Raw genomic sequence first — 24,671 nt, forward strand, 5'->3', positions numbered from 1 at the left:
GAAGAGTGGTGATGGAACTGTACGAGACACAACAGCACTGGGGTGGGATGAGGTCGAGATCGAGAATCGGATGTGGTGACGGAGCTCGACTTGACGGCTTCGGGTGCAGGTGCTGGGTTGGAAATCTCGGCGTCTGACTGGCTCGTTTACCTAGGCGGTCGCTCCCGGCATGGGACTTCACGGGTCGTTCCACCCTCGCTCTCACCACCACCTCCTCTGCCAACGACTCTCCCTCCCTCCACATCCCCCCTCCAATCCCTTCAGTCAAGCTTCGCTTCGTTGATTGAACCACTACCGCCAAAATGGGTGCCATTCCTGAAGCCGATCCCGATGAGCCCATGGAGACCAAGCCCTTCAAGTTCGTCACTGGTGAGTTTCTAAATCCCGAGCTCAATTTGCTCAATTGCGCTTCGATAAGATTTAATTACTAACTGTTTCCTAGCTGGTATGTTCTTCGCAGATATTCGGACCCATTGAATCGCTTCTCAGTGATTTCCGCCGTGTATCCGGGGTACCTGGAGCTGACAATTGCGTTCCCATCACACTAGGTTACGACGCTCGTTTCCCTCAGCAGAACCAGTACGTTTCGCACCCAATTATTCCTCGCGATCAGTTTGTTAACAGCATACCAGAACCAAGCACTGCTGGCAAAACTACGTCGACTACCACAAGTGCATCACCGCCAAGGGTGAAGACTTCCGCCCATGCCGCCAGGTAAAACCCGCAACACATCCAAATTCCACAGGGAACCTCCTCTAACAGCTATCGCAGTTCTACCTTGCCTTCCGCTCCCTCTGCCCCAAGCCCTGGACTGACCGATGGGACGAGCAGCGCGGTACGTCAACCCTTACTCTCCACAATATCACAAACAGAACATGTATTGATAACCATAACAGAGGCCGGTAACTTCCCCGCCCGCCTGGACCGGTAAATAAGACCAGATTGTACTAGAATTCCAGCGGTGATTTAAACCTTGAATGGCTGTTCCTATGTCAACATGTACTCTAACCCGATCCGTGAGGATTATGATATAAGCTTCAGTCTCCTTGCTTTCCTGGTCTCCTAGGGTTGTATATAGAATGGCCGTAGCTTTTGGAATTATGCGCAATATGTCTCAAGCTCTTTGCCTTGGCTTGTCGTCATCGTAGCCCTGAGATAAACATCGTATGATACTCTCGGGGTAGCCTCGGAAAACCCGAAGAAATGATAGCAGTATCGAGGTCACTGTGCTTGAACATTGTATAAAAATGGTTTTACTAAAATAGCTCTTTTTTATTTGACTGACTAACACTGTCTAATCTGATCTATGCTCATCTATCAAGCAAGTAAAGCTAACTCAACAAACCACCATATATACACCAAACTGAAAAACCAAGAAATGACAAAACTAAAGCGCCGCCTTTCTAAGAAGACTAGAAAATGCAACCAGCGCATTCTGCGCTGTCGGGCGACTCGCGCAAATGATTGCATGCAAGATCTATCTGCGCTGAGTAAGTTCGTCAAAAGGATAAGAGGCAGGGTAGGTATGGAGAGGGTATCTCGTGTGGCCCAGGCACCGCCGTTATCACGGGCCTGGAGGTGAAGGACATGGCTAAGGGTATCCGCAAACGGCGGTAAAAGCAGCCATATTCTATGCATGCTATGTGCACAAACGTATCCAAGCGGGAAAGTCAAACATCGTGTCGTATGAGGTAGTGAATCCAAATGGTAAGAAGATCGAAAATACTCGAAATATCAGAGTATCTTGTCGCCCTCAGCTGCGCACGTGGCGCACCAAATCGGGCGTCTATATGGCCTTAGTATATGTCAATGGCAGATTTAGATACCCTTCAGGTAACGGTAGAGCTTCTTGTGCTCCTCCAGGAAAATAAATGTCGCGATCGTGTGCGGGCCCAGGCGAATGAAGCTGGGCACCCAGCCACGGAAAGCCCAAGCGAAGCCCTCCTTGCGAGTAATCTCGCGTAAAAGACCAACAATGTTGTGGTTGCGGGTCTCGGTGGGAGAAGCGCTCATGACCCTCGTCTTGATCACGTCGACGGGGCTGCACACCGTCGTCGCAACGAATCCTGCAGCAAAAGACGCGGTGAAGTGTGTACCGACATTGTCCTTCATGTCGAACTTCTCAAGGCATACGCGCTTGAAGAGGTCGTAGGATACAAGCTGGGAAGATGTCATGAGGACGGCGCGTGTGGAGTTGGGCCACACGCCGCGGAAGAGACTGGAGAAGCCTTCAGTGCGGGTCATCTGGACGAGACCGTGAAAGGCATGGCGGTAGTTGCGCCGTTGAGCGGGCGGAAGCGCGGCATCGGATTGCATACGCACGTTTAGAACGTCGGCTGGGTTTCCTGCGATACCTCCGAGGATACCGGAGGTGCACGCCATTCCAAGAAGGGTGAAGAAGCTAGGCGGTGCCGATGGCGAGGTGAATCGAGACTTGAGTTCCTCGTAGATTCCAAAGCGAGTGGTGGAATATGTGAGTTGGCGCAAAAGAGCTGCCGAGAGCTATGACGAAAGAAATAGATGTGAGCGCAGAAGTTTTTTTTAACGGTTTTCTTTTCAAGTGATAACATACGCCATTATATAAACCAAAAAATCCATTATTCCGCAGGATATGTGCGAATGTGCCCACCATCGTCGAGGGCGCGCCAGGAGCCCGTGTCTGTAGACGGACCTATACATCCAAGTCTTAGTTCCCGAAGCATGATGCGACAAAGAGTGAGATGTATACCTTGACTAGAATTCCACATGTTAGCAGCAGTCCCCACGACAAACCAGCGTAAAGTTCTGGGGCATAAAAAGAAAACTCACCAAGATCCAGCGGATGCGTAACCGCAGCCGCAAAGCATGACGCAGAGCCACCAAACCAGAAGGGATAATGCACCTTCTTGACAGGTTTGGCGACCTGCTGCTGCTGCGGGGGATGTGAGATCTCCAACTTCGCGGTACTTGCCATGATCAACAACAGCACGTTGACATGCGCGCAAGGATCGTGGAGTTGGAGTGGAGAGAATGTTGGAGAATGCTGAGAATTTTAAGGTGCAGGACGGAGATAGATCAAGGCTCCGAGACTCTGCCGCCTCGGAGACGTCAGCGGGGTCCGCCAATCAGCGTCTCGGTTTATGCTTGCCAGCAGACTCCACCTGCGGCGAGGCGGCGAGGCGGCGATGCGGAATTCTTCGGTAGAGCGCCGGTTATATGGTTCCTCTGGTTCTGGAAGTTTATGGGCTGGTTCGCTATGACGATGGCAATGCTGCTGTCGGTTACTTGTGCTGCGGCGATGTTATTTATCCAACGGCGACAAGCAGCCCAGCCAAAGCGTATTAGTAACCGAGATGGGGTTTTGTACAGTTCGTTCGATATTATACACATATATACAGAGGTAAATAGATTTGTGGGAAACCTATCGCAGTTCAACACCCAGTTGGCTGACAAGCTTCTGACGTACTTCTTCGTGGAGATCGTTGGTCTCCTCGTTTGTCAACGTGCGCTCCAGGCTGCGGTAGTTGATCCGATAGCACAAGCTCTTGCGGCTAGTCTTGGGGTGGGTGAACTCGTCGATCATCTTCACATCCTCAACAAGGTCACCACCTACGCCGCGCACAATCTCCATAATATCATTCTCATGGACCGGCACCGCGCCGCCAGCTGCGCTTCCGCCGCTGACAGCCGCAGAAGGAAGCCAGAACGCAACATCCTTGTAGCAAGCCGGGTACTTGGAGAACGGCTGGAAGCGCGTGATCTGTCCAGCCTTGAATTGCGAGAGGAACCGCTCGTCTTTCGACCAGAACAGCCGGATGTCGGGTATGTTGAAGAGAAGCATGGCGATGCGCTCCAGGCCCAGGCCAAACGCCCATCCTACGCGATTTGACACGTCGGAGTTGTTCAAGAGCTCCTGCTTGACCACTCCACAGCCCAAGATCTCGAGCCAGTCACCCTGCCAGAACACCTCCAGCTCCCACGATGGACTTGTAAAGGGGAAATATGCCTCGACCCATCGGACCTTCAGAGGCTCTGTTTCAACACCCTCCGACGCCGCAGCAGCCTTTTGCGCCTCGGTGAAGACCTTAATAACCATTCTCTCTAGCGATCTTTTGAGGTGTGCGGCAATGGCTTCGACTTCCTTCTCGCTATGGAACTCGATCTGGAGAGGGTTGCGCTGCTCATGGATGGTAGGGTTGGGGTCCTCAACAGGTACGTCATGGGCCGGAATCCTACTGACATCCTCCATAATCGCGGCGGCGGTCTGACTTGCGTGCTCGAGTGGTTTTTCCGTAGGGCGCTTCCACAGCATAGCACCCTCCATCTGGTGGAACACAGGGTAGTGGCTGCGGTCAATCGCATCTCTGCGGTAGACATCCGCGACGACGGTGTACCCAACCTCCTCCGGACGCGTCGCCTCATTGCGGTTGATCTTTTGGAAGTATGCCTGCTGGTGAGCGCTCGTATGCGTCCGTAGAACTGTCTTGTTGTTCAGGTAGTATGTATCCGTGCGACTCCGACCAGGATGGTCCGCGGGGAAACCGAGGACATCAAAGTTCTGGGCGGTCGTCACAATAGGATTCTTTTCAGAGTAGTTGCCGTAGATGGGCCCGGAGAATTGGCTCTCAATGAGCTTGCGCGTGATTGCGAGCGGGTGGTTCTCATCGAGGTACAGGCGGCGGTCGACGTGCGAAAGGATTATATCGGGGGTGTTCGTCCAATCATCAGTCGGGTAGGATTTGCCTTCTACTGTCAGATTTTTCGGGAAAGCTGAAGGACTTTGTGCTGTGGATTCGGGCTTGTTCGGTGTATCCTGTGTCTTCCGTATAGCTGTAGAGCTCCACTCTCTATGGCCGAGAGAACGAGCATCTGGAAGACGGGACAGTGGGAGGCGGATGCTGCTTCGGGCTGAGACACTTGACCACCTTCCGCTTTCAAGGCGCAAGGCCCTGCTCGTAGCGAACAAACGCATGTCTTCCGGCGTCAATTGAGGCGTGCAAGGTACGGAGATGTCGGTTGATGGCTTGATGCGAAACAAATATTCCCTCGGTACGGATCAACTACCCGCCGGCAGGAAGTATATCGAAGTGCGCTCATCAACAGAGGACAACTAGACAGCGAGTTGCTGTATTTTGTATATTCTAAGAGTCAGCCGTAGGCTTATATGTGCTGCATTTGAGCCGGAGAAGAATCCTTCTCACCCATAAGGTGTGTGTCTATTTGAGTCATTTCGCTACGTATCCTAGTCTAGTAACCTCATGAACAAGTCAAAAGAGAATAATACAAGAAGGAGAAGCCTGCTGATACTTAGTCGGTAGATAGTCAGTAGTTAAGATGAAATGAAATGAGAAGACACCGCGCCAGAGCTGCAAATGAACCCTTCAGACCGCCAACTCCGTCCCATGCTAAATCAATTTGCCAAAGTAGGTTTTTGCGTTAATCAACGCCCTTCCAATAATGTCCGGCAAAGACAAATGAAATGAAGATGAGCCTTCGAAGATTAGAACCCATAACCGCCGCCGCCGTACGGAGTAGCACCGTAAGGCGTCGTGGCATTAGCACCACCCCAAGCACTTGCGTTTCCGCCATTAGCATAGGCTGTGTAGCTGCCGTCCTCGCGAGGCTCATAGGCGTCTGGGCTTTGAATACCCATCATATCTTCGTCCGCCATGCCGTTCTGATCAGCATTGCCAGAGAGAGCAGAGATGGCGGAGGCGAGTTTGCGCTGCAAAACGATGATTCCCTGCTGAATAATCATATCCGGGTCGAGGTTTCCAATGCTTTCAACGTCAATGTAGAAGTTGTTAGGTTGAGCATCATAGTCAAACGGCTGGTCTGCAGGAGCTGCGTGTTCCCAAGCAGCATTTTGGGATACGGGCCTGCATAGCGTTAGCAGGCAGCCAACAGATCCAGGGTCAGCACAGCAGGTAGAAGGGCGACGTACCATTCCTTGATCGGATCCTCCTCATACCAGTAATCCACATGCCTGAGGTTATTATGCGGATCATACTCGAACCCGATCGCCGCCGTAGGCGCCCACTTCGAGTGCTCCTTGGCAATCCCCTTCTTCGCGATACAAGTCATCTTAAGCTCCTGCCCCCGTCTCAACTTGCAAATAAGCGGGCCATTTCCCTCCGGGTCTGTGATAACCGGGTTTCCAACCCACTCGTTCGCGCGCTCCCCAGCAATGACCAAGTCCCGCGCATAAACACGCATGATCTCGTCGCTCGTGCAGCGCGCATGAAGTGAGAGCGTAACACTACACCGGGCGCAGTGGTCCTCGCACTCACAGTCGCGCGTGTACTCGACATCCTGGTCGCAGTTCTTCGAGTCCAGCGGGATTAAACCAAGTCTGTGCGCAAGCATTTCATCGGGGAGGACAGACGAGTTCTTTTCGACTTCGATGATATCAATGGCCATTGTTGGGATTTCGGCGAGCATAACGCGGCGGAGGGAGTTGGCGAATGCGAGGTCGACGGAGCTCAGTTTGAAGTCTACGCGGTAGGGCTCGGCCTGTCGTAGAATTGCGTAAGCTTAGGTCCTTGAGATTCATTGCAGAGATCAGACGCATAGGGGAGACGTAAGGTTCGGTGCTCACCTCGCGCACTGTGACCTGGGGCCCGGTGGGCTCGATGTCCATTTCATAATCCATGTTGGTGATGAGGCTGGGCCTCTGTATAAACAAGAGGGGTGATAAGCCAGAGCCAAAGACGATCAGAGAGTATACGAGGGGTGAGTTGTTACACTGCGTGGGTAGGTTGACTGAGATGAAAGAGAGTAGGCGGTGATGCTGTGCTTTGGATGTTGGAAGTCTGATGGATCTGGATGAACCTCAGAAATTCTACGCTTTCCCCTATTAGGTAACTAGCATCATCGCCCACGGGTTGACTGGTTAGGCTAGCAAGAAAGAATATTTGTACTTTTGTACCATAAGAACATTAGCCTATTTTAATTGCGCAGTATTCGCGGCTTCAAGGAAGAAGGAAACATGTATCAAAGTATTATCATTAAAAATCTGAATAAGTTGCTGTCTTATCTATCCTCGTACGGACTACAGCCTACTTGATCGGTGGGTTACTACACTTCATCTAAGCTGGTTCACGAAGATTTCATCTCGTTTTCCCTTCCGAGTCCAGATGTCTAGGGGAATTGAAATATCCAAAAGTCCGAAGAAGCAAAGCCTTCTTAAGTAGGGATACGGACCAGACCAGACCATAAGTCGATGAAACAGTTGTTACTTCATCAGCGAGCAGCGAGCCATATCCTCAAATACGAGAAACATCTCAGACAAGCGAGTAGTATGCCGCCGAATCTTGGGGGCCTCGGGCGAAGCGCGTGTGTATCCCAATATCCCAAAGTCTGACCCAAAAATCAAGATTGAGCGACATCAAGAACTTTTCCAAGAATCCGCAACAATGCCGCCAACCATCCCGTAGCTTCTATGGTGACGTGGTATTGCCGATCTATAGTTAACCGCATCAATCCAATGTCATGCAAAAAAAAAAGGCCATCAAGCCGCCAACCTATTGTGCTGTGACAATAGGACCACTCGAACACCAAAATACACCGGACCAGAGTTAAAAAGGGAAAGAAGGAAAAAGAAAAAGTCGCAAATTAAATATGATGTGGGGGTAGGTAATGCAAAGAATCCTTTTGAGATGGAGCATCATATCAAGTCGTAAAGGGAGGGCCAGAGGCCCATGCGAGGTCCAGCCCTAATTGAAAAGGTAGGGCCAGACTATCTCTTCATGGAACTTCGATTCAACGCCTCTAGGAGCTCTGGGCGGCTCGCAAGAGCTGCGGCGGCCTGGGCATAATTTACCCACTGCCGCCTCCGCTTGTGCATCTCAGGCCACCGTTCCTCCTCGCGATCCACGGTGACCTCAAAGAACTGGTATGACGCTCTCGGCGCGTTGGACGTCAGCATTGTTGATGGGCGCATGTCCGTTATCGTCCCCAGATCGCGATGAACGGTGCATATTACTCCGGCTTCTTCCCAGGCTTCCCTGCAAGCCGCTTGTTGGGCACTTGCTTCATCGGTCTCCCAACCACCTTTCGGTAGTACCCAACCACCTCGCCCAGCGGACTGAATCATCATCACCAGGCTCTTGTCTTTTGATAACGGGACGACGCCGGCCACTAGCCGTTCGCCTTTAGATCCGTACCCTAAGGAGCAGACATGTCAGCGCGGCTCTATGACGGTATATAAGGGAGACAAGGACGGCGCATGTGCAAAGTCGGAACAACAACCCGGGGGAATATGGACAACTCACGTTGGTTTTTTCGTCCTACGCGGGACTCCATTGAACGAACCTGGTCCACCATGTTGAACCAGCGAGAAAATTATACAGAACTCCGACTGACAGGAACCTCGTAGAGAAAGTTATATGTCGTAAGGATCAAGTGGTTGAAGATATACAGCTTCTGCCGCACTTCGCGCAAAGGTAGATATAATGAATGGAGGATTTTCGAAGCAAAGACGGAGAGAGAAGTGATGTTCACAGGAATGACGACACTATATATAGTATAGTGAGGTTCCAAAAGAAGGAAGCTTCAAGACTCCTGGGTTCTGGAGTAATAGGGGGCCAGCTGAGGTGGATAGGAGCTGGCTGACAGCGGGTTCAGGGTTTCTTTCTTCTCCTGGTGAGGAACAGTAAGGCGGGCGAGAAGCAATGAAATTTTTTTGGAAGAGGAAGACTGGAACGACTTGGGAAAAACTAGGTATACCCGTTCACTCCCGTGGCGGACGGGAACCTGGAAAAAGACTTGGAGATGGAAGTAGACATGTTCTTGGAGGAGATAGAATAGAAATAGGGGAGGGGATAGAAGAAGAGAAGAGGAACGGAGGGGAGGCCAGAGGACGGAGACAGCTTGGGATAATGGGCGGCGGCGCGATCCGGAGTCAGGTCTCTTCGGAGTCGGTCCCTATGTGCGGTATGGTATGTGTAATACGGTATCCGTCATACAGGATGATGTCTATTATTTCAACAAGCATGTTTGCCGATTTGATGAAAAAGATATTATGCTAGCTTCTCTAGTGGGTTTGGCATTTGCTTCAGAGAGCGATTTCTTCCTTCTATAATTAACACTTGCTGTCAATCTCCTGTCAGTCCTCTAATGACATCACGTGCTGAATCTTATACGCAGAACGCAGACAAAGCATCATGACCATGGTCCATCTCAGGAGTCTGTCCATCTGTCCATCTGTCCGCTACTTACAGTAGCAACTAACAACAACGGCGAAAAACAGCTGGGATCTTGGATTCGCACGTTTACAGATCTTTTGCTGCGTTGTCGCGATCCGACCCAATCGCGGCTGGAGCATCCCCAGGCCCTTTGCGACTTTCGAGCCACTAATTAATCTTATGCGCATCCCCTGCTTTCCCTAGCCCAAGCCGTCTGCAGCTAGCGACAGCATAGATTGAGCAATACCAATGCTCTGATCGACCCCATGGTTCACTTATCCTCGTTGCCGTGGACATTTTCCTATAGCATCTGCAGCATGCCCCAAGCATTTCCTGCATGATTTGTTTTGAAGTATGGGACAGGGTAGTCCATATTGACGTAGCGTTATAATTCGCGGTCCGCTCGTTGAGACAAAAGAAAGCGACAGCTGAGTCGGGATTCGGAAAGCTCTCTTCCTGAATAATATCGTGTGCTCTGGGTTTGCCCTCTGCCCCGCGTTGATCGGCCATCAAATGATGACACCGAGAAAAGCTGATCCGAGAATCGGTTTTGGTAAGATGGAGCATGCAGGGTACGCTCGGACATGGAACCAAATTACTTCAGAGGAGCTCCTGCAGAAAAAAGAAAAGAGGATGCTTTGTTGAGACAGCTTCTCCGCGATTTTCGAGAATTTAAGGTTTGATACCTGGCAGCATGAGTCGTGACTCGTGACTTGAAGCTCGACCCTCGGAGTTGTGCTCCTGCTTCGTTGCTGCAGGACACGCGTTGACAGGGTTACGGATACAGCCCAGCAATCGGTCTGTGACTTGGCATTGTCGGTACGCAGTAAGAAGGGTCCTTGTAGAAACCTACTGTACAATACAGACAGTGGACCAGATCCAGGAAAGCAAACGCTTGCGCGCCTTGATCAGCTTATGAATACGGCCTATATTCCCAGCGTACCAGATGATTTCGGAATACTGTCGGGCATAGCTAACCTCGGACAAGAGAATAGATGGGAATTCGGTGCTGGTTCGCTGTGGTTAACCCAATGATGTCGGTATGGCTGAGCCCCAAACCGCTTGGGGTTACCGGATATCCACGTTTCATTTGTGTGTGGAATAATTATTCATTCGGAGTCTCACTTGTTGTGGAACCGAACGAGGTCCGCAAATGCGCCGGAAGATATGGGTTCGTACCTGGTAACGCAGGCGGTTCAACTGGAAATGAATCCCATCGCATCGAGGGTAGGATAAGAATAGATTAGCTCACGCGAGAATCACTTCTGGAGGCGATCGGCTGGATTAACAGATCTCCCCCTAGGAAGTCAAAGCTCGACGGTATGTATCATCAGCCCAGGGTCCGGGTCAAAGAGCACAAAGATCCCCGACATATAGCCCGCCAAATAAATTAAAGAAGCAGAGCTGGTAGACCGCGAGGAGCAAAGGGACGGTGCCTTGAAAAATTCTGTCACAGGCAGTTTGTGTAAGTACAGTACGGTACGGATTGCCCAAAGACCACCAAACTAGTGCTCTGTTCGCAGTTAGTAGTCGCTGGAATAATGATGGACATAGCGATGCCAATAGTTAGACGCTGCCCCATATATTCTGCACGTCAATGCTGGCATCGTCAATCTTGGGGGTCGTCGTGGGCTTCAGTGGCAAGAAGGAATATGTAGACGACGCGTAGATTGGATCAGAAAGGAACGGTCATGCATACAACGACAGGGGACGGGCAAGTGTCTTCTAGAAGCATCATTGTACTCCGTAGCACTCCGTATATACTTTAGGAAAAGTGAAGCGATAACGGCCATTTATTACCTGTTACTCTCTAACTTCTACTATATCAACAGTGCTGGCTGTCCAAGACAGCGGCACCAAGTCATCGAGTCTAGTCTAATCTGAGGGTCGAGGACTTTAAACTGCCATCCACCGCATCGTCACGGCCTCGTCCACTTCTGCTGTTCTCCATCTCGATCAACCCTCATCGTCAACGCGGTCTTTTCATCTTTCCCGCCTCGAGCGCTGGATTATACTACTGTCCCCAGTCCCCAGTCTGCAACTCGCGTTCCGTCATACAGCCTCACGCAACCACCACGCCATGGAGCAGGTTGACGCCGAACGAGCAAGGCAGTTGTCGCTGTTTCGACCCCTCGGTGAGTAGCCAGTCACAACAGTCTGCCCTTCCCCGTGCAATGGCCATTGGTTCTTGTTTCTTTCCTCCTGCTGTTATCCCAATCGCCTCAGCTTCATCTGCGCTTCATGATGTATGGGGCATGCCCCTCCATGATCCTGTCAGTGATCATTCTGACACTGCGCGACGCCTGATTATCCTGGTCGTTTTCTTCTTGATCTATCCGTTGGTTTCTATCTTCGCCTCCCTGCCCAATCTAGCTCATCTTGTCAAATCATTGACTACTCGTCGTGACAAAGATGATGGATCCGCCGTGATCACCGTCGTCACCCGCATCGCTCTGACCAATTCATCACATCAGGTTACCAACGCAACTCGTGCGGATACTGTAAATCAGATAATGGAAGTCAGTCGCCGTAGCCCCACCTGACAGCTGCGGACTCGATTGCTAAAACGCATCCCCTCGTAGGTGCTTCTTACTACGCTAGCTCCGTCTCGGTGCGTCCAGGACACTATGAGGAGCTCGTTAACAGGGGATGGAGAAGGTCAGGCAGCATCCCGTGGCAAACATGCAATCTTTTGACCTTCGTCTAGATCCGGCACCCTGTACTACAAGCAGAACCTGCAGCGGTCATGCTGTCCTCACTACACCATGAGGTGCGTGTCTGCTGCCATGCCAGTCTTTCCCGAAGATGCTGATTGATCCAGGCTGGAGGCATCGGCTTACAAGCCAAGGAGAGACCAAAAAAAGGCAATCAATCGCTGGAGCAAGTTTGTTCTGGGTCCGGAGTACATTCGCAGAGCTGCGTACCTCTGCCCGAAAACGAGAGAGTGAGCAGTCGCCCTCAAATCTTTGTACTTTACGCTCACAAGCTTGGTAGCGAGAAGAAGCGTCGCAAAAGCACCTTTGATGTTGTGAATACCATCCACGAGGTTGAATATAGCAACGTCAAGCGGCCGATTGACCCGAAGACGAAGAGGCCATTGGAACCGGCGCATCGTTTCGAAATCAACATAGAAGGCGACACTGTTTCCCAAGCGAAGTACGAGAGACCCTTGAATCATCCAGTCGTATACTTACAACATCCAGATTCGATCTATTCCGCAAGTACCAAACTAAAGTACACAAGGAGGATCTCTCCAAGTGGCAAACCAAAGATTTCAAGCGTTTCCTCTGTTCGGGACTGAAGCGGAGCGAACCCAATGAACGAGACGCGCAGCGCAGACTAGGATCATGGCATCAGTGCTACCGGCTCGATGGGAAGCTAATCGCCGTCGCTGTCTTGGATCTGATGCCCACTGGGGTCAGCTCAGTCTACATCTTGTGAGCTTCATCAATGCGAAAACGAACTATCAACAGCTAACCGATAAAAGCTACGACCCGGACTATGAGCATTGGGAAATTGGTAAACTGAGTGCGATGCGGGAGATAGCCCTTGCAATCGAAGAAGGCTATAAATACTACTATATGGGTAAGCTATACTCGCTCGAATAATGGACTCAATGCCCATTCCCTTTGCTAACAAGCCTATCAGGTTACTACATCCACTCATGCCAAAAGATGCGTTACAAGGGCACTTTCCGACCCCAATACATTCTCGGTGCGTTCTTGCAAACGCACGCAGTATACCCCTATTTAGTATGAAATTAACGCCAACAGACCCCGAATCTCATACCTGGGACCCTCTTGACGGCGAACTAGCCACAAAGCTCAACACCCGACCTTACATCTCTCTTTCGCGAGACCGCGCCAGCAACAGCGAACCCAGAACTGAAGCAAGCGAAGCCGCTGACGCAGAGGCCGAAGCCGAAGCCGAAGCCGAGATCAATGACGAAGAAGTCTCTCTGTTTGCGTTGAAAATGCCGGGAGTCCTTACAATCGACGAAGTCAAGAAGTTGAACCTGGGGAGCTGGCTATTGCTCGTTCATGGATCGTTTGTACATATGAGTGTGAGTATTCCTTATCCTATTCCTTCTTGTTGTGTTAATAGTGCCTGCTTATCCCATATGTGCATGCGCTGACGAAGGCGAACAGGACTTGGTAGGGTGGGAAACGATGCCTATCGACGAACCGCAGTCTATTAAAGGAATCGTCGCCGAACTGGCCGCCACCTTGGGACCTGCTGTCGTCAAGGATAGCGCGGTGGTGTTGTTTGACTGAGTCAAAGCTGTCCATACACACAGGTATACAGCATCATCTTTATGACCAGCATATAAAAGAGATCATATTGCACCAACGTATAGAATATGTAATGATATTAGAATATTAAGTCAAATATTGATTTATGCATAATATGTCTAGTACTAATTTGAACAGTCACAAATGCAGCACATTATTTCCGTCGCCATCGACCGGTTTGCCAATAAATCTTCACAGCCAAACGCCTCGCAATGAGCTATTAGAAGAAGGAGAAAATAGAACGGAACCGAAGCCAGAAACAGCGATACACAAACACGATGTAGATGAAAAGCAAACTCCGAACCCAAGCGCTAAGATGCAGTTACCAGGCATGAAGGAAAGAGGCAACGAATCAGCTAAGGCAAAACGTTCATGCCATTAGCTCAACAGGCGGCCGAGCAGTCTTGAATGGCGGCGTCTGCTTCATGGACATATCAATCGGGCTCATCTCAATATCCATGTCATCCGGATCGGCGCTCGTATCTTCCACCATGACAGCAGGGAGATTGGGGCTGCCGCCGTGTTCCTCAGGGTTGTAGATCAGCGTACTGCTCCTGCTGCGCTGCTGAGACAAGGGCCAGCTCCCTTGCCTCTTGTCGGACGAAAGAGACATCGGCGTATCCGGGTCTGTCTGCATCTGCTGGACTGGCGCGGAAGCGGTAGCGGAGACATTGCCAAAGGCCGTCGACCCCGAACCCTCCGTCTGCAGCTTCGCGAGCGCCTGGGCAAGATCACTGGCGTGAACCTCCTTGTTCGGGGGATCCTCCGTGCGCATCACCCACCCGTGAGGCGGGGACGGCGGCGGGCTGATAAAGAAGAGCTTATCAACCTGCGGCGCCTCGAGGAGCTTGTGCTTGATTCCGCCGGATTCGTTGATTTCCAGGAGTGGCGTGGGCTCGCCGAAGTAGATCTTCATGACGGCGCGGTTCAGCAGGCTTTCGCGGTCGAGTTGCTTGCGGACGCGGATGGCGTCGTTTTCGTTTTGGAAGGAGGCTACGATGCGGCGGAAGGAGGGGAGCGGAGAGAAGGAGTTCAGGGGTGCGATGGATTCGATGAGTTCGCGGATGGCGGCGAGGGCGGATGGTTGGAAGAGGTGGAGGTCGTTGAGGTCCGTGATTAGGATGGTGTTTGTTGGCGGAGAGGGTTGGGTGAGTGCTGGGAGGTTGGAGAGGTCGATTGACAATGAGGGCTTGTGTGTGGAGGAGCGCGAGGCGCGGCGCGCTGAGATGGAGGGCGACGAGGGCGCTGATTGCGGAGATAGTGTGCCTGTCATTGTGACTGTGGTTGTGTTGGTTTTGGAATAGAAGAGAGGTAGTTTAGGAGATGAGGTTGCGGTGAGGTTGTAGGAAGATGGAGATGGAGATGGAGAGCGGAGAAGGTTAAGTAGGGAGATAGTGGTAGTCGCCACGAGCAAAAGGCGATAGAAGTGGCTTTAGGATAAGAGGCCTTTGACCGGAGATTGGAGATTTAATTAATTGAACCAGATGAATTAAATGGACGCTTCTTATAAGTAGAATCCGGATTCATTGATCGCTGTCCTTCCGTGTTCGTCGGAGGCGCAGCAGCACGCGCGCGGGTGGATTATCTCCCACCTCTTGCACTGCCCTCTCTGCTTGGCCCGTGGTAGATTCTGGATTCTACCTCGTTGATCCACGGTCTTTTCCACGTCGTATGTGGTTCCTGAAGATCCAGTCTGGCCGCTCTGTATCTTTCGCCACGGGTTTGCCGATTGCCACTCTATAGAGCCAGACTCAACAATTACTTCCCTCCGCGGTCTATCATCGGATAAATCATGTGTCTCAAAAAATAATGGCAGTGAAGCCAACGCCTCTCTCAGGTCTTAGACATATTGGCTGGATATTGACATATGCGGCATGCCTAGCTGCTTAGCTGGCTGGCTGACTCTACCCAGCCTGCTTCTGTATACATGCTCGGCATAAGATTCGCAGACAGCCGCAAAGCCGGCAGCCGTACACGTATAGCATAGGCAGCATCATAACGGATACTATTTTATGTTCCTAAGCCTCTATCCGAATCCTGACACAGCTTCACAGCTACCCTTGCTGACGACGTGCTCCGCAAGATCCATCCGCCTGCGCAAACGCGCGTAGGCGATCCGCAAAGTGTGGCTGATGCCCTGCCATCGAATTGTTGAGACAACGCTACCAGCTTCACTAGCATCACTCATCAGGCTGCTTAATTCCTTGTGGCTAAGCTTGGACTTATTAATCGCCAAGCTTCTATAGACTTTTCATCCCTGCATGCGGACGGCAGTCCGTCTGATGAGTGCCGGTTGCCACCAGTACGGTGTCTCTACAGGTCACGGGATCGCCAATGCCTCTCTCGGCGCCACTCCACCACCACCAACCTTTCCACTCATTGCTACACAACGTGAATCATACCCAAGGCAAAGCTCCAATTGAGACCTCGTCACTCGGCCTTGTCATTCCTCAATGCCATGCAACACTATCGAAAAGGCGGCCTTGGCTCAATTCGGCCTCGCCTAGTCTCCAGTCCCGCGGGTCTTGACATAGCCACTCCGCACGTTCGCGGAGCACCCTCCGCGTAACCTGATGCCCATGCCTTCCTATGCATTTCAAATCATTCAGGCTGGGGCGGAGGGCTCGGGGAAACCGCCTCAGGGTCCATATTCGCGCGGCTTACATCCGCATCGGATCCTGGGGTAAGCCTTAGGCACATCCAGTTCGCGCTTACGACTGCGTGCTCTAAGCTTATAGGCTCCAACTTGCGCCATGTGCAAGCATCGTATTGTGCGGTTGCGCCCGCGGTAGACGAAGCCAGGGAATACGAATAAGGCGCAAGAAACCTTCTTTTTATGGGAGAAGCTGCCTCGTCTATCCGTAGCTCGGTACGGATTTGATGGCTTTGCCGAACTCTGTGACTAGGCGGACCAACTGGTCAGCCGCTTCTCTGGGCTGAGCTTATCTCCAGGTTTACCACATAGGTACAGAGTATGGTCTATCACCCGATGACCGGGTTCTTGCCCTTCCGGCCGTGCTGCGGCTCTCTTCCCAAGGTTGACAACAGGATCTTCGGCGCAGCAATATCTCTCCAGATGATGTCTACGCAGCCTTATGGGATCCTGGAGTCTTATCCTTCGGAAGTGCTGTAATTTTTGATAGGCGTACCTGATTCTTGCATTGCTCTTACTTGCCTCATATACGTGAATCACCGCCATATGATTCAGCCCGACTCAACTGCGTGTAACGGGCCATCTCTGAGATCCATCTCTGCTCTTTATTTTCCTCAAATTAGTTAACGATGGAGCATGGTTCAACATTGCTAAATTCTCACGTGGGCATCTCGCAGAACCGAGATCACGAACATGCGCCAACGGGCTGACTCTTGCGTCTCACTACTGGTAGTAGAAGTAGAACTCTGTTCAACCTGCGTCTTATTATAGATTATAGTCAATGAGCACCCTGTGGTATCTTCATTGAGCCCATTTTGTTCTGTACATTGCTTATAGTTCGGTGGGATGTTTTTCCTCGGCCCGGTCAGGTGACGTCGGAGCTTTCAGATTTTCTGCGATGATGCCGAGTGTCTCTTCAGCATCACATCCTCGCCTTCATCTTCAGTCGATTTATATCCTCTAATCCTCATTCAAACTTCACAATGTTCAAGCGAACCCTCCTCAGACAAGCTCAGGCCTCCCGGGCTCTGCTCTCTGTCCGCTCCGCCTCCACAGCACCTCTGGCCGTCCGCCAGCCATCACAGCTCCAGCCACAGCTTCTCCGCCCATTCACTCGTCTTCCTACCGCTCGGTGCTACTCCACAGAGAATAAGACAGAGAATGGTGAAAAGAAGGAGAACGGTGCCGAGTCATCGGAAGCTACCGAGGACCCCTGCACCAAAGAGCTAGAAGAGAAGAAGAAAGAGGTCGTTGAGCTCAAGGTGATTCACACTTCAACCGCTTCATGCTCTACTTGATTGCTTCAAGAACTCGAGCTAACTGTTCCAAGGACAAATACGTCCGATCCGTTGCAGACTTCCTCAACCTCCAGGAGCGCACCAAGCGAGACATGGAGAACGCCCGCAACTTCGCCATCCAGAAGTTCGCCGTCGACCTCCTGGAGAGTATCGACAACTTCGATCGCGCCCTTCTGGCCGTTCCCAAGGACAAGCTTAGCGCCGCCAAGACTGAGGAGAACAAGGACCTCCTGGATCTCGTCGATGGTTTGAAGATGACCCAGAACATCCTTCTGAATACCCTCCAGAAGCACGGCCTGCAACGATTCGACCCCGACCAACCCACCGAGGATGGCAAGCCTCAGAAGTTCGACCCCAAGGTCCACGAGGCTACCTTCATGACCAAGGTCGAGGGCAAGGAGAACGGCGAGATCATGTACACCCAGAGCAAGGGTTTTACGCTGAATGGCCGTGTTCTTCGAGTGAGTTCTTCGCCTATTGATCAGGATCGTTCGGAAACTAATTAATTACTTTTTAGGCTGCCAAGGTCGGTGTCGTCAAGAACGACTAAGCTCTACGCCACGCTCGCTCTTACCTACTTCCTCTGTACACTATATAAAACACGCCCACGCGCCATGAAAGCTCTGGTCTTGCCCTATTGCATTCACGGCGTTCGGACCCCAAACTCAAACATTAACTTTTTATGCTCCCTGGATGGTCTTCTATTCTGTCTATGAACGCATATGTATGATACACCTTTTTGTACGATTGGGGGCGTCTGGACTGTCTCCCTCTCGATGTCATTTTTTCCCATCTAGATTCCTCATCACGGCGTCATGTCTTACTCTCACCTCCCACCTCATGTATACTACCTCTAATTTTTGACTGAAGACTGGATCCGTCTATGTCTTTCTTTTTTCATCTTCATCTTCCTCTTTTATTTCGCAAAATCTGTTGGGTATCCTCAGCAGCATGGTTGGCTATGGCAAAAAAATGCTCATGTTTCGCTCTATCTACTTCCCATGTCTTTGATTGTTTGGCCGGCGTCAACTACATCTGTCTCATCTAGGTCAATTGAGTATAATGAGTTATATGAGATCTTATTTGTTTCTATCGGCCTCGCTTCATCGTACAGTCCTATATTGTCGGTCTACACTATGCCTGCGTAATGACATTCCGTATTTGGTGAGGACATCAGTGTGTCGAACTCACAACGATGCTGATAGTCAAGTGACGTTGGATAAGCGCAAGGGGTAATCATGACAATATCTCCTAGCTCCATGATTCGCACCAATTACTGGATCCGGGGTTCTATTCGCCCAACAACGGTAAGTTTACGTTGAGATTCGGACCAGTGCCTGACCCATGATATGTATGGTTTTTCTAGCTTTTGGAGCGGAGCGGAGTCAATCTTTCTAGGTCTACATGGTCTCGACTAGGTAGGTAGGTAACTTCCCCGGGTCTTCTATATGCTTTTGTCCCAGAGACCGAACCCAGTCTCGTATGGCTTGCCCGCCAGAATACAGATAGAGATACGAAGCATCATCTAACGCCTAATCATCACTGCCTCCGTTACACAAACAGCCAGGAACGAACCAGCATCAGCATAAAAAACTTGAGAGCCATACGTTATAAATTCCATAAGATATGACATATAAGCCATGCCTCGCCTGACCTGGCACTATACTAGCCTTGAATAGCCCTCCGCAAGTCACCGGACACCATACCAACACCGAAACAAACCAAGCCTATATGCAGGGAAGACAGAAAGCAGGAGCCAAAGAATCACGGAAAGGAAACAAAGCAAATGGACGAGAAACGGGGTTTGGGGATGGCCACTGGCAGGGTACATCTCTGGACTCAGCTCATTCCGGGCAACCAAGTACAGGGACTGGGTTGACTGAGATCATCCCAGATGTACTCCAAGCAACACTCCGCAGCAGAAACATTAAGTTTATAGTGATCATAGATGAACGAGACAAAAGTAGACGGGAGGAAATGACGGGGTAGAAGGGAGATCGATGAGAAATATGAGACGGGATAAAAGAGTCCTGAAACCGTTGCCGTAGTCTATCGCTCGCTTTTACCTGCCTTCTCGCCTTGTTCGCCGTATGATTAGACCGACCAAAATGATAAGAGAGAGAAAGGGTGAAAAGAAAGCGATGACGGGATAGATGGATGAGAGTTATCCACGCACTGTCAGCAGGCTGCGCGGCTGAACGGGCCAGCCAGTGGCAGCCTGCGGACAGGGTGATGGATGGTGTATGTACCCGGGTGGAGATATGTCCGGACGGTAGTGCGTATGTAAGGAGTCGAACGCTGGCCAAGAACTGAACGCTGTCCACCCAACCATGTGCTAGTCGCAGACGCCAGATAAAGACCACTGATAACGCCGGGCACCGATGCATGCAGATGCAGAAGGATAGTGACGGAGATGGGAGTAATGAAAAGAGAGAATGGAGGGTGAGTTCGAGGAATATAGGGAAGAGTTTGTAAGGGAGGGAAAGATATCATGCCCCATCTATCGCATCTCCATCATCCGATCCATCGGCAAGCAGCGTACCAGAAGACGGTAGCTTGCGGCCGGCCCCATATACCATCTCCATGAGTTTCGCCTTCTGTTTCTCCCTCACGGAGCGAAGATAATCGTAGGTCCCCTCCAGGCCCTTGATCTGACCATCTATCACAGCTTCAACAGGGCCAAGGGTGCGACCACCACTGCCCCCCGAGTCCACAGCGCCAGCGAAACTAACAGAGTCGTTCCGCCTTACGAGCGGGCTGACGAGTTTCCGCCGCAGTGTCTCCAGGTTTACTTTCAGTGTCAAAAGACGGCCGCGGTGATCCATCAGGAGGTGCTTATTTGCGACGGTGCGGCTGCGCACATTCGCCAGTAGCCGCTTGTTCTTCTCATACTTCCTCACCACCGCGGCATCTGGCCCGAGGACACGGGTCCAGAGAGAACTGAGCATTTCGCCCTCGGCGCGCTCTTGGGCATCGGATTCGCGGACAACCGTGCGCTGAAGATTGAGGAACTGCCGGTCGATAGACTCGAACAGCGCAAATAGCGCAGTTGAATGCGTCAACTCGCTGTTTATTGACTCTTCAAGGACAGCAAGAAACTCTGTAAAGGTGCGCGTGAGTGTCGCGCGGGTACGCTGGGCTGAAGTTTGTCCAAATATGGCAGTCACGATGGTGCCGAATGTCGTTGGCGTTGTGGTAAGCTCGGTGGTGCCATCCCCGTTTGACCTTGCGACTCTTTCGAGTGTGCCGAGTCGTGACAGCATGTCTTGCATGTTATCCAAGACAATGGACGGTAAACTACTGGGTGGCTGCGACGATAAGGTCTCCAGCTCGCGCTTCGCCCAGTCCATGACTAGAAGTATCGAGTCGACGTCCGAATCGACGTTGGCAAAGAAGCGCGTCAGCTCTAAGGAGAGCGACTTGAGCGACTCCGACAACTCGTCGAGTTGGCGTACGATGATGGGTGCGCTGGTCATATTTGTCCCGCGCACCGACTCGCTGAGGTCCCAGACGGCCACACCAGTTTCTTGCAACGTTCCGATCTGCTGCACGCCATTCTCGGAGTAGTATATGAGCGGCTCGAATGAGCGCGCAAAGCCTGACAGCTTCACCAGGTCTGGGATTGCCGATGGGATACTCGGCATGAACAGCGTGCGCAAGACTGCGATGGATATTAGGGCTATCAGGACAGACAGGGTGGTGTTGGACTTGGAGCTAGTGATGCGATCGAGCTTGGATCGCAAGTAAGTAAAGAATGCGACGAACGGTTCTCGATGTTGGACTTCGGCGCGCACGGCGAACCTGATATCTTTGATGGAGATCCAGGTGTTAGTATATCCCGCGCCAGCAAGCTGGACAGGGTCGTCAAACCACGGATAACCTACAGTTATTGATGGTATCATCGGTTTTGAAGTCCACGGTTTCAACATCAGGTATCATGGATCGCATAGGCATTCGCACTGGACTGGGCGACCGGCCCTTCATTGGCGAATCTGCCTCTGGAGGTAACGGTACCTTGGCGGCGACAATGGCGTCCACGTTCTCGGTGGAAAAGGCGCGGCGGTTTGCCATGGGAGCCTCTGGCGCATCTTCATACTGTGGACTGGCTTCGCGCGACTGGGTTGGACTAACTCCCACGGTTGGTTTCAGCCCGAACCGCTCGTGGTCAATCTTGCGCGTGTAGGGCTGGTGTCTATACCACCCACTATTTGGGACATCATCATACCTTCTTCCTAAACCGGGCGGAGACCAGCGTTCATCGACGGGTGTTGTATCATCCTCTTCGCAGTCCGATTCCTCTGACCTAAAACCTGAGTGCTGTGATGGAAGACCGAATATCGGTGAGCGGTGGCGATTGCTTGTGTTCTCAAAGTCCTCGAGCGACGCATCCATTGATGGATGGTCATCGAAAAAGTGATCTAGCTCGTCCACCATGATGGACGGCGTCGCGCGCACGGAGTCCTGAAGTTGTAGGGCCACTCTCGATGCTATAGTGCCCCGGACGTCTTCAATAAACCGCCGGGAGTGGTGGTTCAAGAAGGGAGGGGGAGGATGTTCGCAAGGGCGCTAACGTATAGATTGCTGTACTAGCAAATGGAGGTGGGGGAGGTGCAGCAGAGTCGAGTCCACCAGGACAAAGCAGCGGGGAAGCGATAAGGAGAAAGAACACAATAGCAGGCTTGATAGAAGTAGCTGCAAAGACAACGCAAATGTTGAAGAATAATGCGACTGGCGGGAGACACCTTGATTGATGCCTGAGGACTAGCAAGCAGGGCTGACAAGTCACGGCGCACGAATACCGGAAGGGAGAGGAGTTACAAACTTTTTTGCATTGAACGGTATATAGATAGAAACTGGGAATCCTTCTCATCGGAAGTGTTTCAAGACTGTAGACCACGTTAGTGGTGCAGGAAAGGCACCGATACTTCCAGCCTGGATGCCTATATGTTTCATCCGATATCCAAATGTAAGAATAATCGACGAGGTCCGAGGGAAAACGAAATGCGAGCGATGCTTTTGCTTGCTAGCCCCTCGCATGCGCCCTGAATCGGTATTCTTCTGTCTTGCTTGACTTTGCCTCTCGACCGGGTTCAGCAAGTCGAGGTGCTGGGGAATTTATGAGGGGGCGCAGGAGAGGGAGGCTGGGCCAATAACGCGATGCACGAGCGGTCATGTGCTGGCCTCAACCTCTCCAAGTCCATCGAGCCGGTCTGCTCCGGGTGCTGTCGATGGCTGTCGAGGTCCCCAACTATGTCAGATGCACGAATCAACGGCCTCGAGGTGGTCTTAGGCCGTTTCCTGGAGTCGGCAAGACTCACGCCTTGGGAACTCCCTTCATCCCAGGCTTCCCAGCCAATCATCCCAGGTGCTACTATGGCATTCTTGGAGCAGATCGTCAAGCGCAGAGCATACTATTGGGCAGCAAGCAAAGACCCAAAGCAGTAAAGTTGCTGTCGTCAGTTTGATGGTTGCACCTTTTCGTCTCTGCAGTCTGTAGATCGAAAGCATGTAGGTAGACCGATAAGCCGTCTTATCATGAGGGTCAGCAGAGTCAGCCCGGCGGGCCCACATGGTATAGCCCGTGTCACGTGTGATGACGAAACTGCAGTAAACTTTAGGTAACATTAGCAGACCAGCAGAAAGGAGAAAGGAGAAGGGATGAATAGAATGTCATGAGAGGAGACTCTTTATTCATTATGGTACCATGATACACAGAAGCTGAAGAAGAAACATAACCGTAAAGAAACCGAGGGAATATGGAAAATAGACAAGGACGGCGAAGGAAACAAGACTCTATGATATCCACAATGTCCCGACGCTTCAAAACCAGGTCTAGAAGGTGTAATGTTACAGTGCCCGCCTGTCACCTAGCCAGAGGCCCGGCGATCCCCCAGGTGGACATTTTGTTTTATGTCGTCGTCTAATCGCGAAACATTTAAGCGGTGGACTCCTTGAGGTAGCTGTGTATCCTGTTAGCCTTGTGCCGCTGTCGGAGGTGCGAGGCGCAACATACGTGATGAGGTCGTTCCTCTCCTTGCCCTTCTTAAGACCACCGAAGGCCATCTTGGTACCGGGGATGAACTTCTTGGGGTTCTCGAGGTACTTGAACTGTTCGGCGAAAGCACGTTAGTAGTTGATCTAAAGCTGTAGGGATTGCATTAAAACAAACCAGAGAGTTCTCGTCCCAGGTAACGCCAGCCTGCTTGTTGGCGTCGGTGTAGGCGTAACCAGCAGCCTCACCGGTCTTACGGCCGAAGAGACCGTGGAGGTTGGGGCCGACCTTGTGGCCGCCGTCAGCCTCGACGGTGTGGCACTGCTTGCAGCGGGTCTCGAAGAGCTTAGCACCCTTGGCAGAGTCGCCTGGAGAGAATGGCTGATTAGCGTTCTGTTGCGCCTTCTTCTCCATTTCCTCCAGTTCGGCCTCGCGCATGCTGAGGGTGGTGGTGAAACAGTAGGCGTCGAAGCTCGTCATGATGGTAGATGTTCAAGTAATCGCGATAGCGGTCAAGTGTTCAGCTGCGCGATTGAAGCGAAGGCAAAGATGGGAGTCTTGCTGATGACGGTGTTGCCAGAAACAAACAGAGACTTGAGATTCATCTGCTTGTGTTGAGAGCTGACAATTCCCTCACGCCAGGTTGAACACATCATTCACATCAAGCCCATGTCTCACCTACTCACTCATCCTGCTTAATTCGCGCAGTGCAGCGAAATGCCTTCCCCAGCAGCAGCGCGCCCAAAGAAACAAAGAGACAGCCACAGCAACTTACCGGGAGAGTAGGAGTCACCGCCCTTAGCCATTGTGATTTATAAGGATAAAGTAAAGAGGAAGAAGATGGAAATGTACAGAGGTGTATAGTACAGAAAGTTGTAGCAGATGGAGAAATTCAAGTCTAGCAAACTGGCCGGAAGAAAAAACTTGGAGCGAATTTGTAGAGCTGGATTCTTGGTCGCGCCTCCGACGTCTCCCGTGATCCGGGCATTGACCAATCAGAGCTTCGATGATTCAGCGACATAACGGGCGCCGCCGGGTCTGAGGTCAGGAATCGGTCACCGCAGTCAACAAAAGGCTCGATGGGCTTTAATTAGGATGTCTATATTTACTCCAGATTCTGTCTAAGATGGGGTTTACTTAGAGGCTCTGCATGCCGACGACTCATCGCATGTTTATCTGGCTAGGACCCTGCTAGGCTGTTAGAGATGCCGTTGATCGCTCATGCCGTCATGGTATGATCTCATTCCAGCTCATGCTCATAGTATAGAGCTG

General features: G+C 51.5%; 10 protein-coding genes across 10 annotated transcripts; 3 read left to right on the forward strand and 7 right to left on the reverse strand.

Annotated features, from left to right (window-relative positions):
* Window positions 1–54: 54 nt before the first annotated feature.
* On the forward strand, window positions 55–1,221 carry BDW74DRAFT_144272 (cytochrome c oxidase subunit VIb). The gene is made up of 5 exons (XM_073723006.1): window positions 55–369; window positions 443–579; window positions 633–714; window positions 772–835; window positions 897–1,221. Exons 1-5 carry the CDS (start codon window positions 331–333, stop codon window positions 929–931), a joined length of 357 nt encoding a protein of 118 aa, XP_073588754.1. The 5' UTR covers window positions 55–330; the 3' UTR covers window positions 932–1,221.
* A 30-nt stretch (window positions 1,222–1,251) lies between these two features.
* On the reverse strand, window positions 1,252–1,728 carry BDW74DRAFT_47056 (uncharacterized protein). Its single transcript, XM_073732888.1, has one exon. The coding sequence runs from the start codon at window positions 1,636–1,638 to the stop codon at window positions 1,318–1,320; it is 321 nt and encodes a 106-aa protein (XP_073588755.1). The 5' UTR covers window positions 1,639–1,728; the 3' UTR covers window positions 1,252–1,317.
* A 90-nt stretch (window positions 1,729–1,818) lies between these two features.
* BDW74DRAFT_165282 (uncharacterized protein) lies at window positions 1,819–4,951 on the reverse strand (the record flags this gene model as incomplete). Its single annotated transcript, XM_073726400.1, has 5 exons — window positions 1,819–2,502; window positions 2,573–2,671; window positions 2,831–2,935; window positions 3,431–4,764; window positions 4,897–4,951. 5 exons carry the CDS (start codon window positions 4,949–4,951, stop codon window positions 1,819–1,821), a joined length of 2,277 nt encoding a protein of 758 aa, XP_073588756.1.
* Window positions 4,952–5,170: 219 nt separating this feature from the next.
* On the reverse strand, window positions 5,171–6,778 carry BDW74DRAFT_144277 (DNA-directed RNA polymerase II core subunit RPB3). Its single transcript, XM_073723007.1, has 3 exons — window positions 6,578–6,778; window positions 5,924–6,492; window positions 5,171–5,858 (listed from the first exon to the last, which is right to left on the reverse strand). Exons 1-3 carry the CDS (start codon window positions 6,629–6,631, stop codon window positions 5,480–5,482), a joined length of 1,002 nt encoding a protein of 333 aa, XP_073588757.1. The 5' UTR covers window positions 6,632–6,778; the 3' UTR covers window positions 5,171–5,479.
* A 232-nt stretch (window positions 6,779–7,010) lies between these two features.
* BDW74DRAFT_144278 (NUDIX hydrolase) lies at window positions 7,011–8,994 on the reverse strand (the record flags this gene model as incomplete). The annotated part of the gene is made up of 2 exons (XM_073723008.1): window positions 8,253–8,994; window positions 7,011–8,145 (listed from the first exon to the last, which is right to left on the reverse strand). Coding segments are annotated over exons 1-2 (472 nt in total), but the record flags the coding sequence as incomplete, so codon positions are not given.
* Window positions 8,995–10,974: 1,980 nt separating this feature from the next.
* On the forward strand, window positions 10,975–13,632 carry BDW74DRAFT_47107 (arginyltransferase). Its single transcript, XM_073732891.1, has 11 exons — window positions 10,975–11,299; window positions 11,639–11,683; window positions 11,747–11,822; window positions 11,872–11,934; window positions 11,986–12,108; window positions 12,159–12,320; window positions 12,368–12,601; window positions 12,652–12,749; window positions 12,813–12,878; window positions 12,938–13,227; window positions 13,313–13,632. Exons 1-11 carry the CDS (start codon window positions 11,245–11,247, stop codon window positions 13,436–13,438), a joined length of 1,338 nt encoding a protein of 445 aa, XP_073588759.1. The 5' UTR covers window positions 10,975–11,244; the 3' UTR covers window positions 13,439–13,632.
* Window positions 13,633–14,971, reverse strand: cbpA (putative calcineurin binding protein). Its single transcript, XM_073732892.1, has one exon. It carries the CDS (start codon window positions 14,727–14,729, stop codon window positions 13,827–13,829), a length of 903 nt encoding a protein of 300 aa, XP_073588760.1. The 5' UTR covers window positions 14,730–14,971; the 3' UTR covers window positions 13,633–13,826.
* Window positions 14,972–17,042: 2,071 nt separating this feature from the next.
* Window positions 17,043–18,499, forward strand: grpE (mitochondrial nucleotide exchange factor MGE1). The gene is made up of 3 exons (XM_073723009.1): window positions 17,043–17,371; window positions 17,440–17,868; window positions 17,925–18,499. The coding sequence occupies exons 1-3, from the start codon at window positions 17,093–17,095 to the stop codon at window positions 17,955–17,957; spliced, it is 741 nt and encodes a 246-aa protein (XP_073588761.1). The 5' UTR covers window positions 17,043–17,092; the 3' UTR covers window positions 17,958–18,499.
* Window positions 18,500–19,808: 1,309 nt separating this feature from the next.
* BDW74DRAFT_47182 (uncharacterized protein) lies at window positions 19,809–22,209 on the reverse strand. The gene is made up of 2 exons (XM_073732894.1): window positions 21,292–22,209; window positions 19,809–21,215 (listed from the first exon to the last, which is right to left on the reverse strand). Exons 1-2 carry the CDS (start codon window positions 21,839–21,841, stop codon window positions 19,897–19,899), a joined length of 1,869 nt encoding a protein of 622 aa, XP_073588762.1. The 5' UTR covers window positions 21,842–22,209; the 3' UTR covers window positions 19,809–19,896.
* Window positions 22,210–23,107: 898 nt separating this feature from the next.
* BDW74DRAFT_47159 (c-type cytochrome) lies at window positions 23,108–24,249 on the reverse strand. Its single transcript, XM_073732893.1, has 3 exons — window positions 23,577–24,249; window positions 23,421–23,515; window positions 23,108–23,367 (listed from the first exon to the last, which is right to left on the reverse strand). The coding sequence occupies exons 1-3, from the start codon at window positions 23,877–23,879 to the stop codon at window positions 23,343–23,345; spliced, it is 423 nt and encodes a 140-aa protein (XP_073588763.1). The 5' UTR covers window positions 23,880–24,249; the 3' UTR covers window positions 23,108–23,342.
* Window positions 24,250–24,671: the final 422 nt, after the last annotated feature.

The sequence above is a fragment of the Aspergillus multicolor genome (assembly GCF_047715735.1).
Source record: "Aspergillus multicolor strain CBS 133.54 unplaced genomic scaffold BDW74scaffold_2, whole genome shotgun sequence".
In the NCBI taxonomy this organism is placed as follows: Eukaryota; Fungi; Ascomycota; class Eurotiomycetes; order Eurotiales; family Aspergillaceae; genus Aspergillus; species Aspergillus multicolor.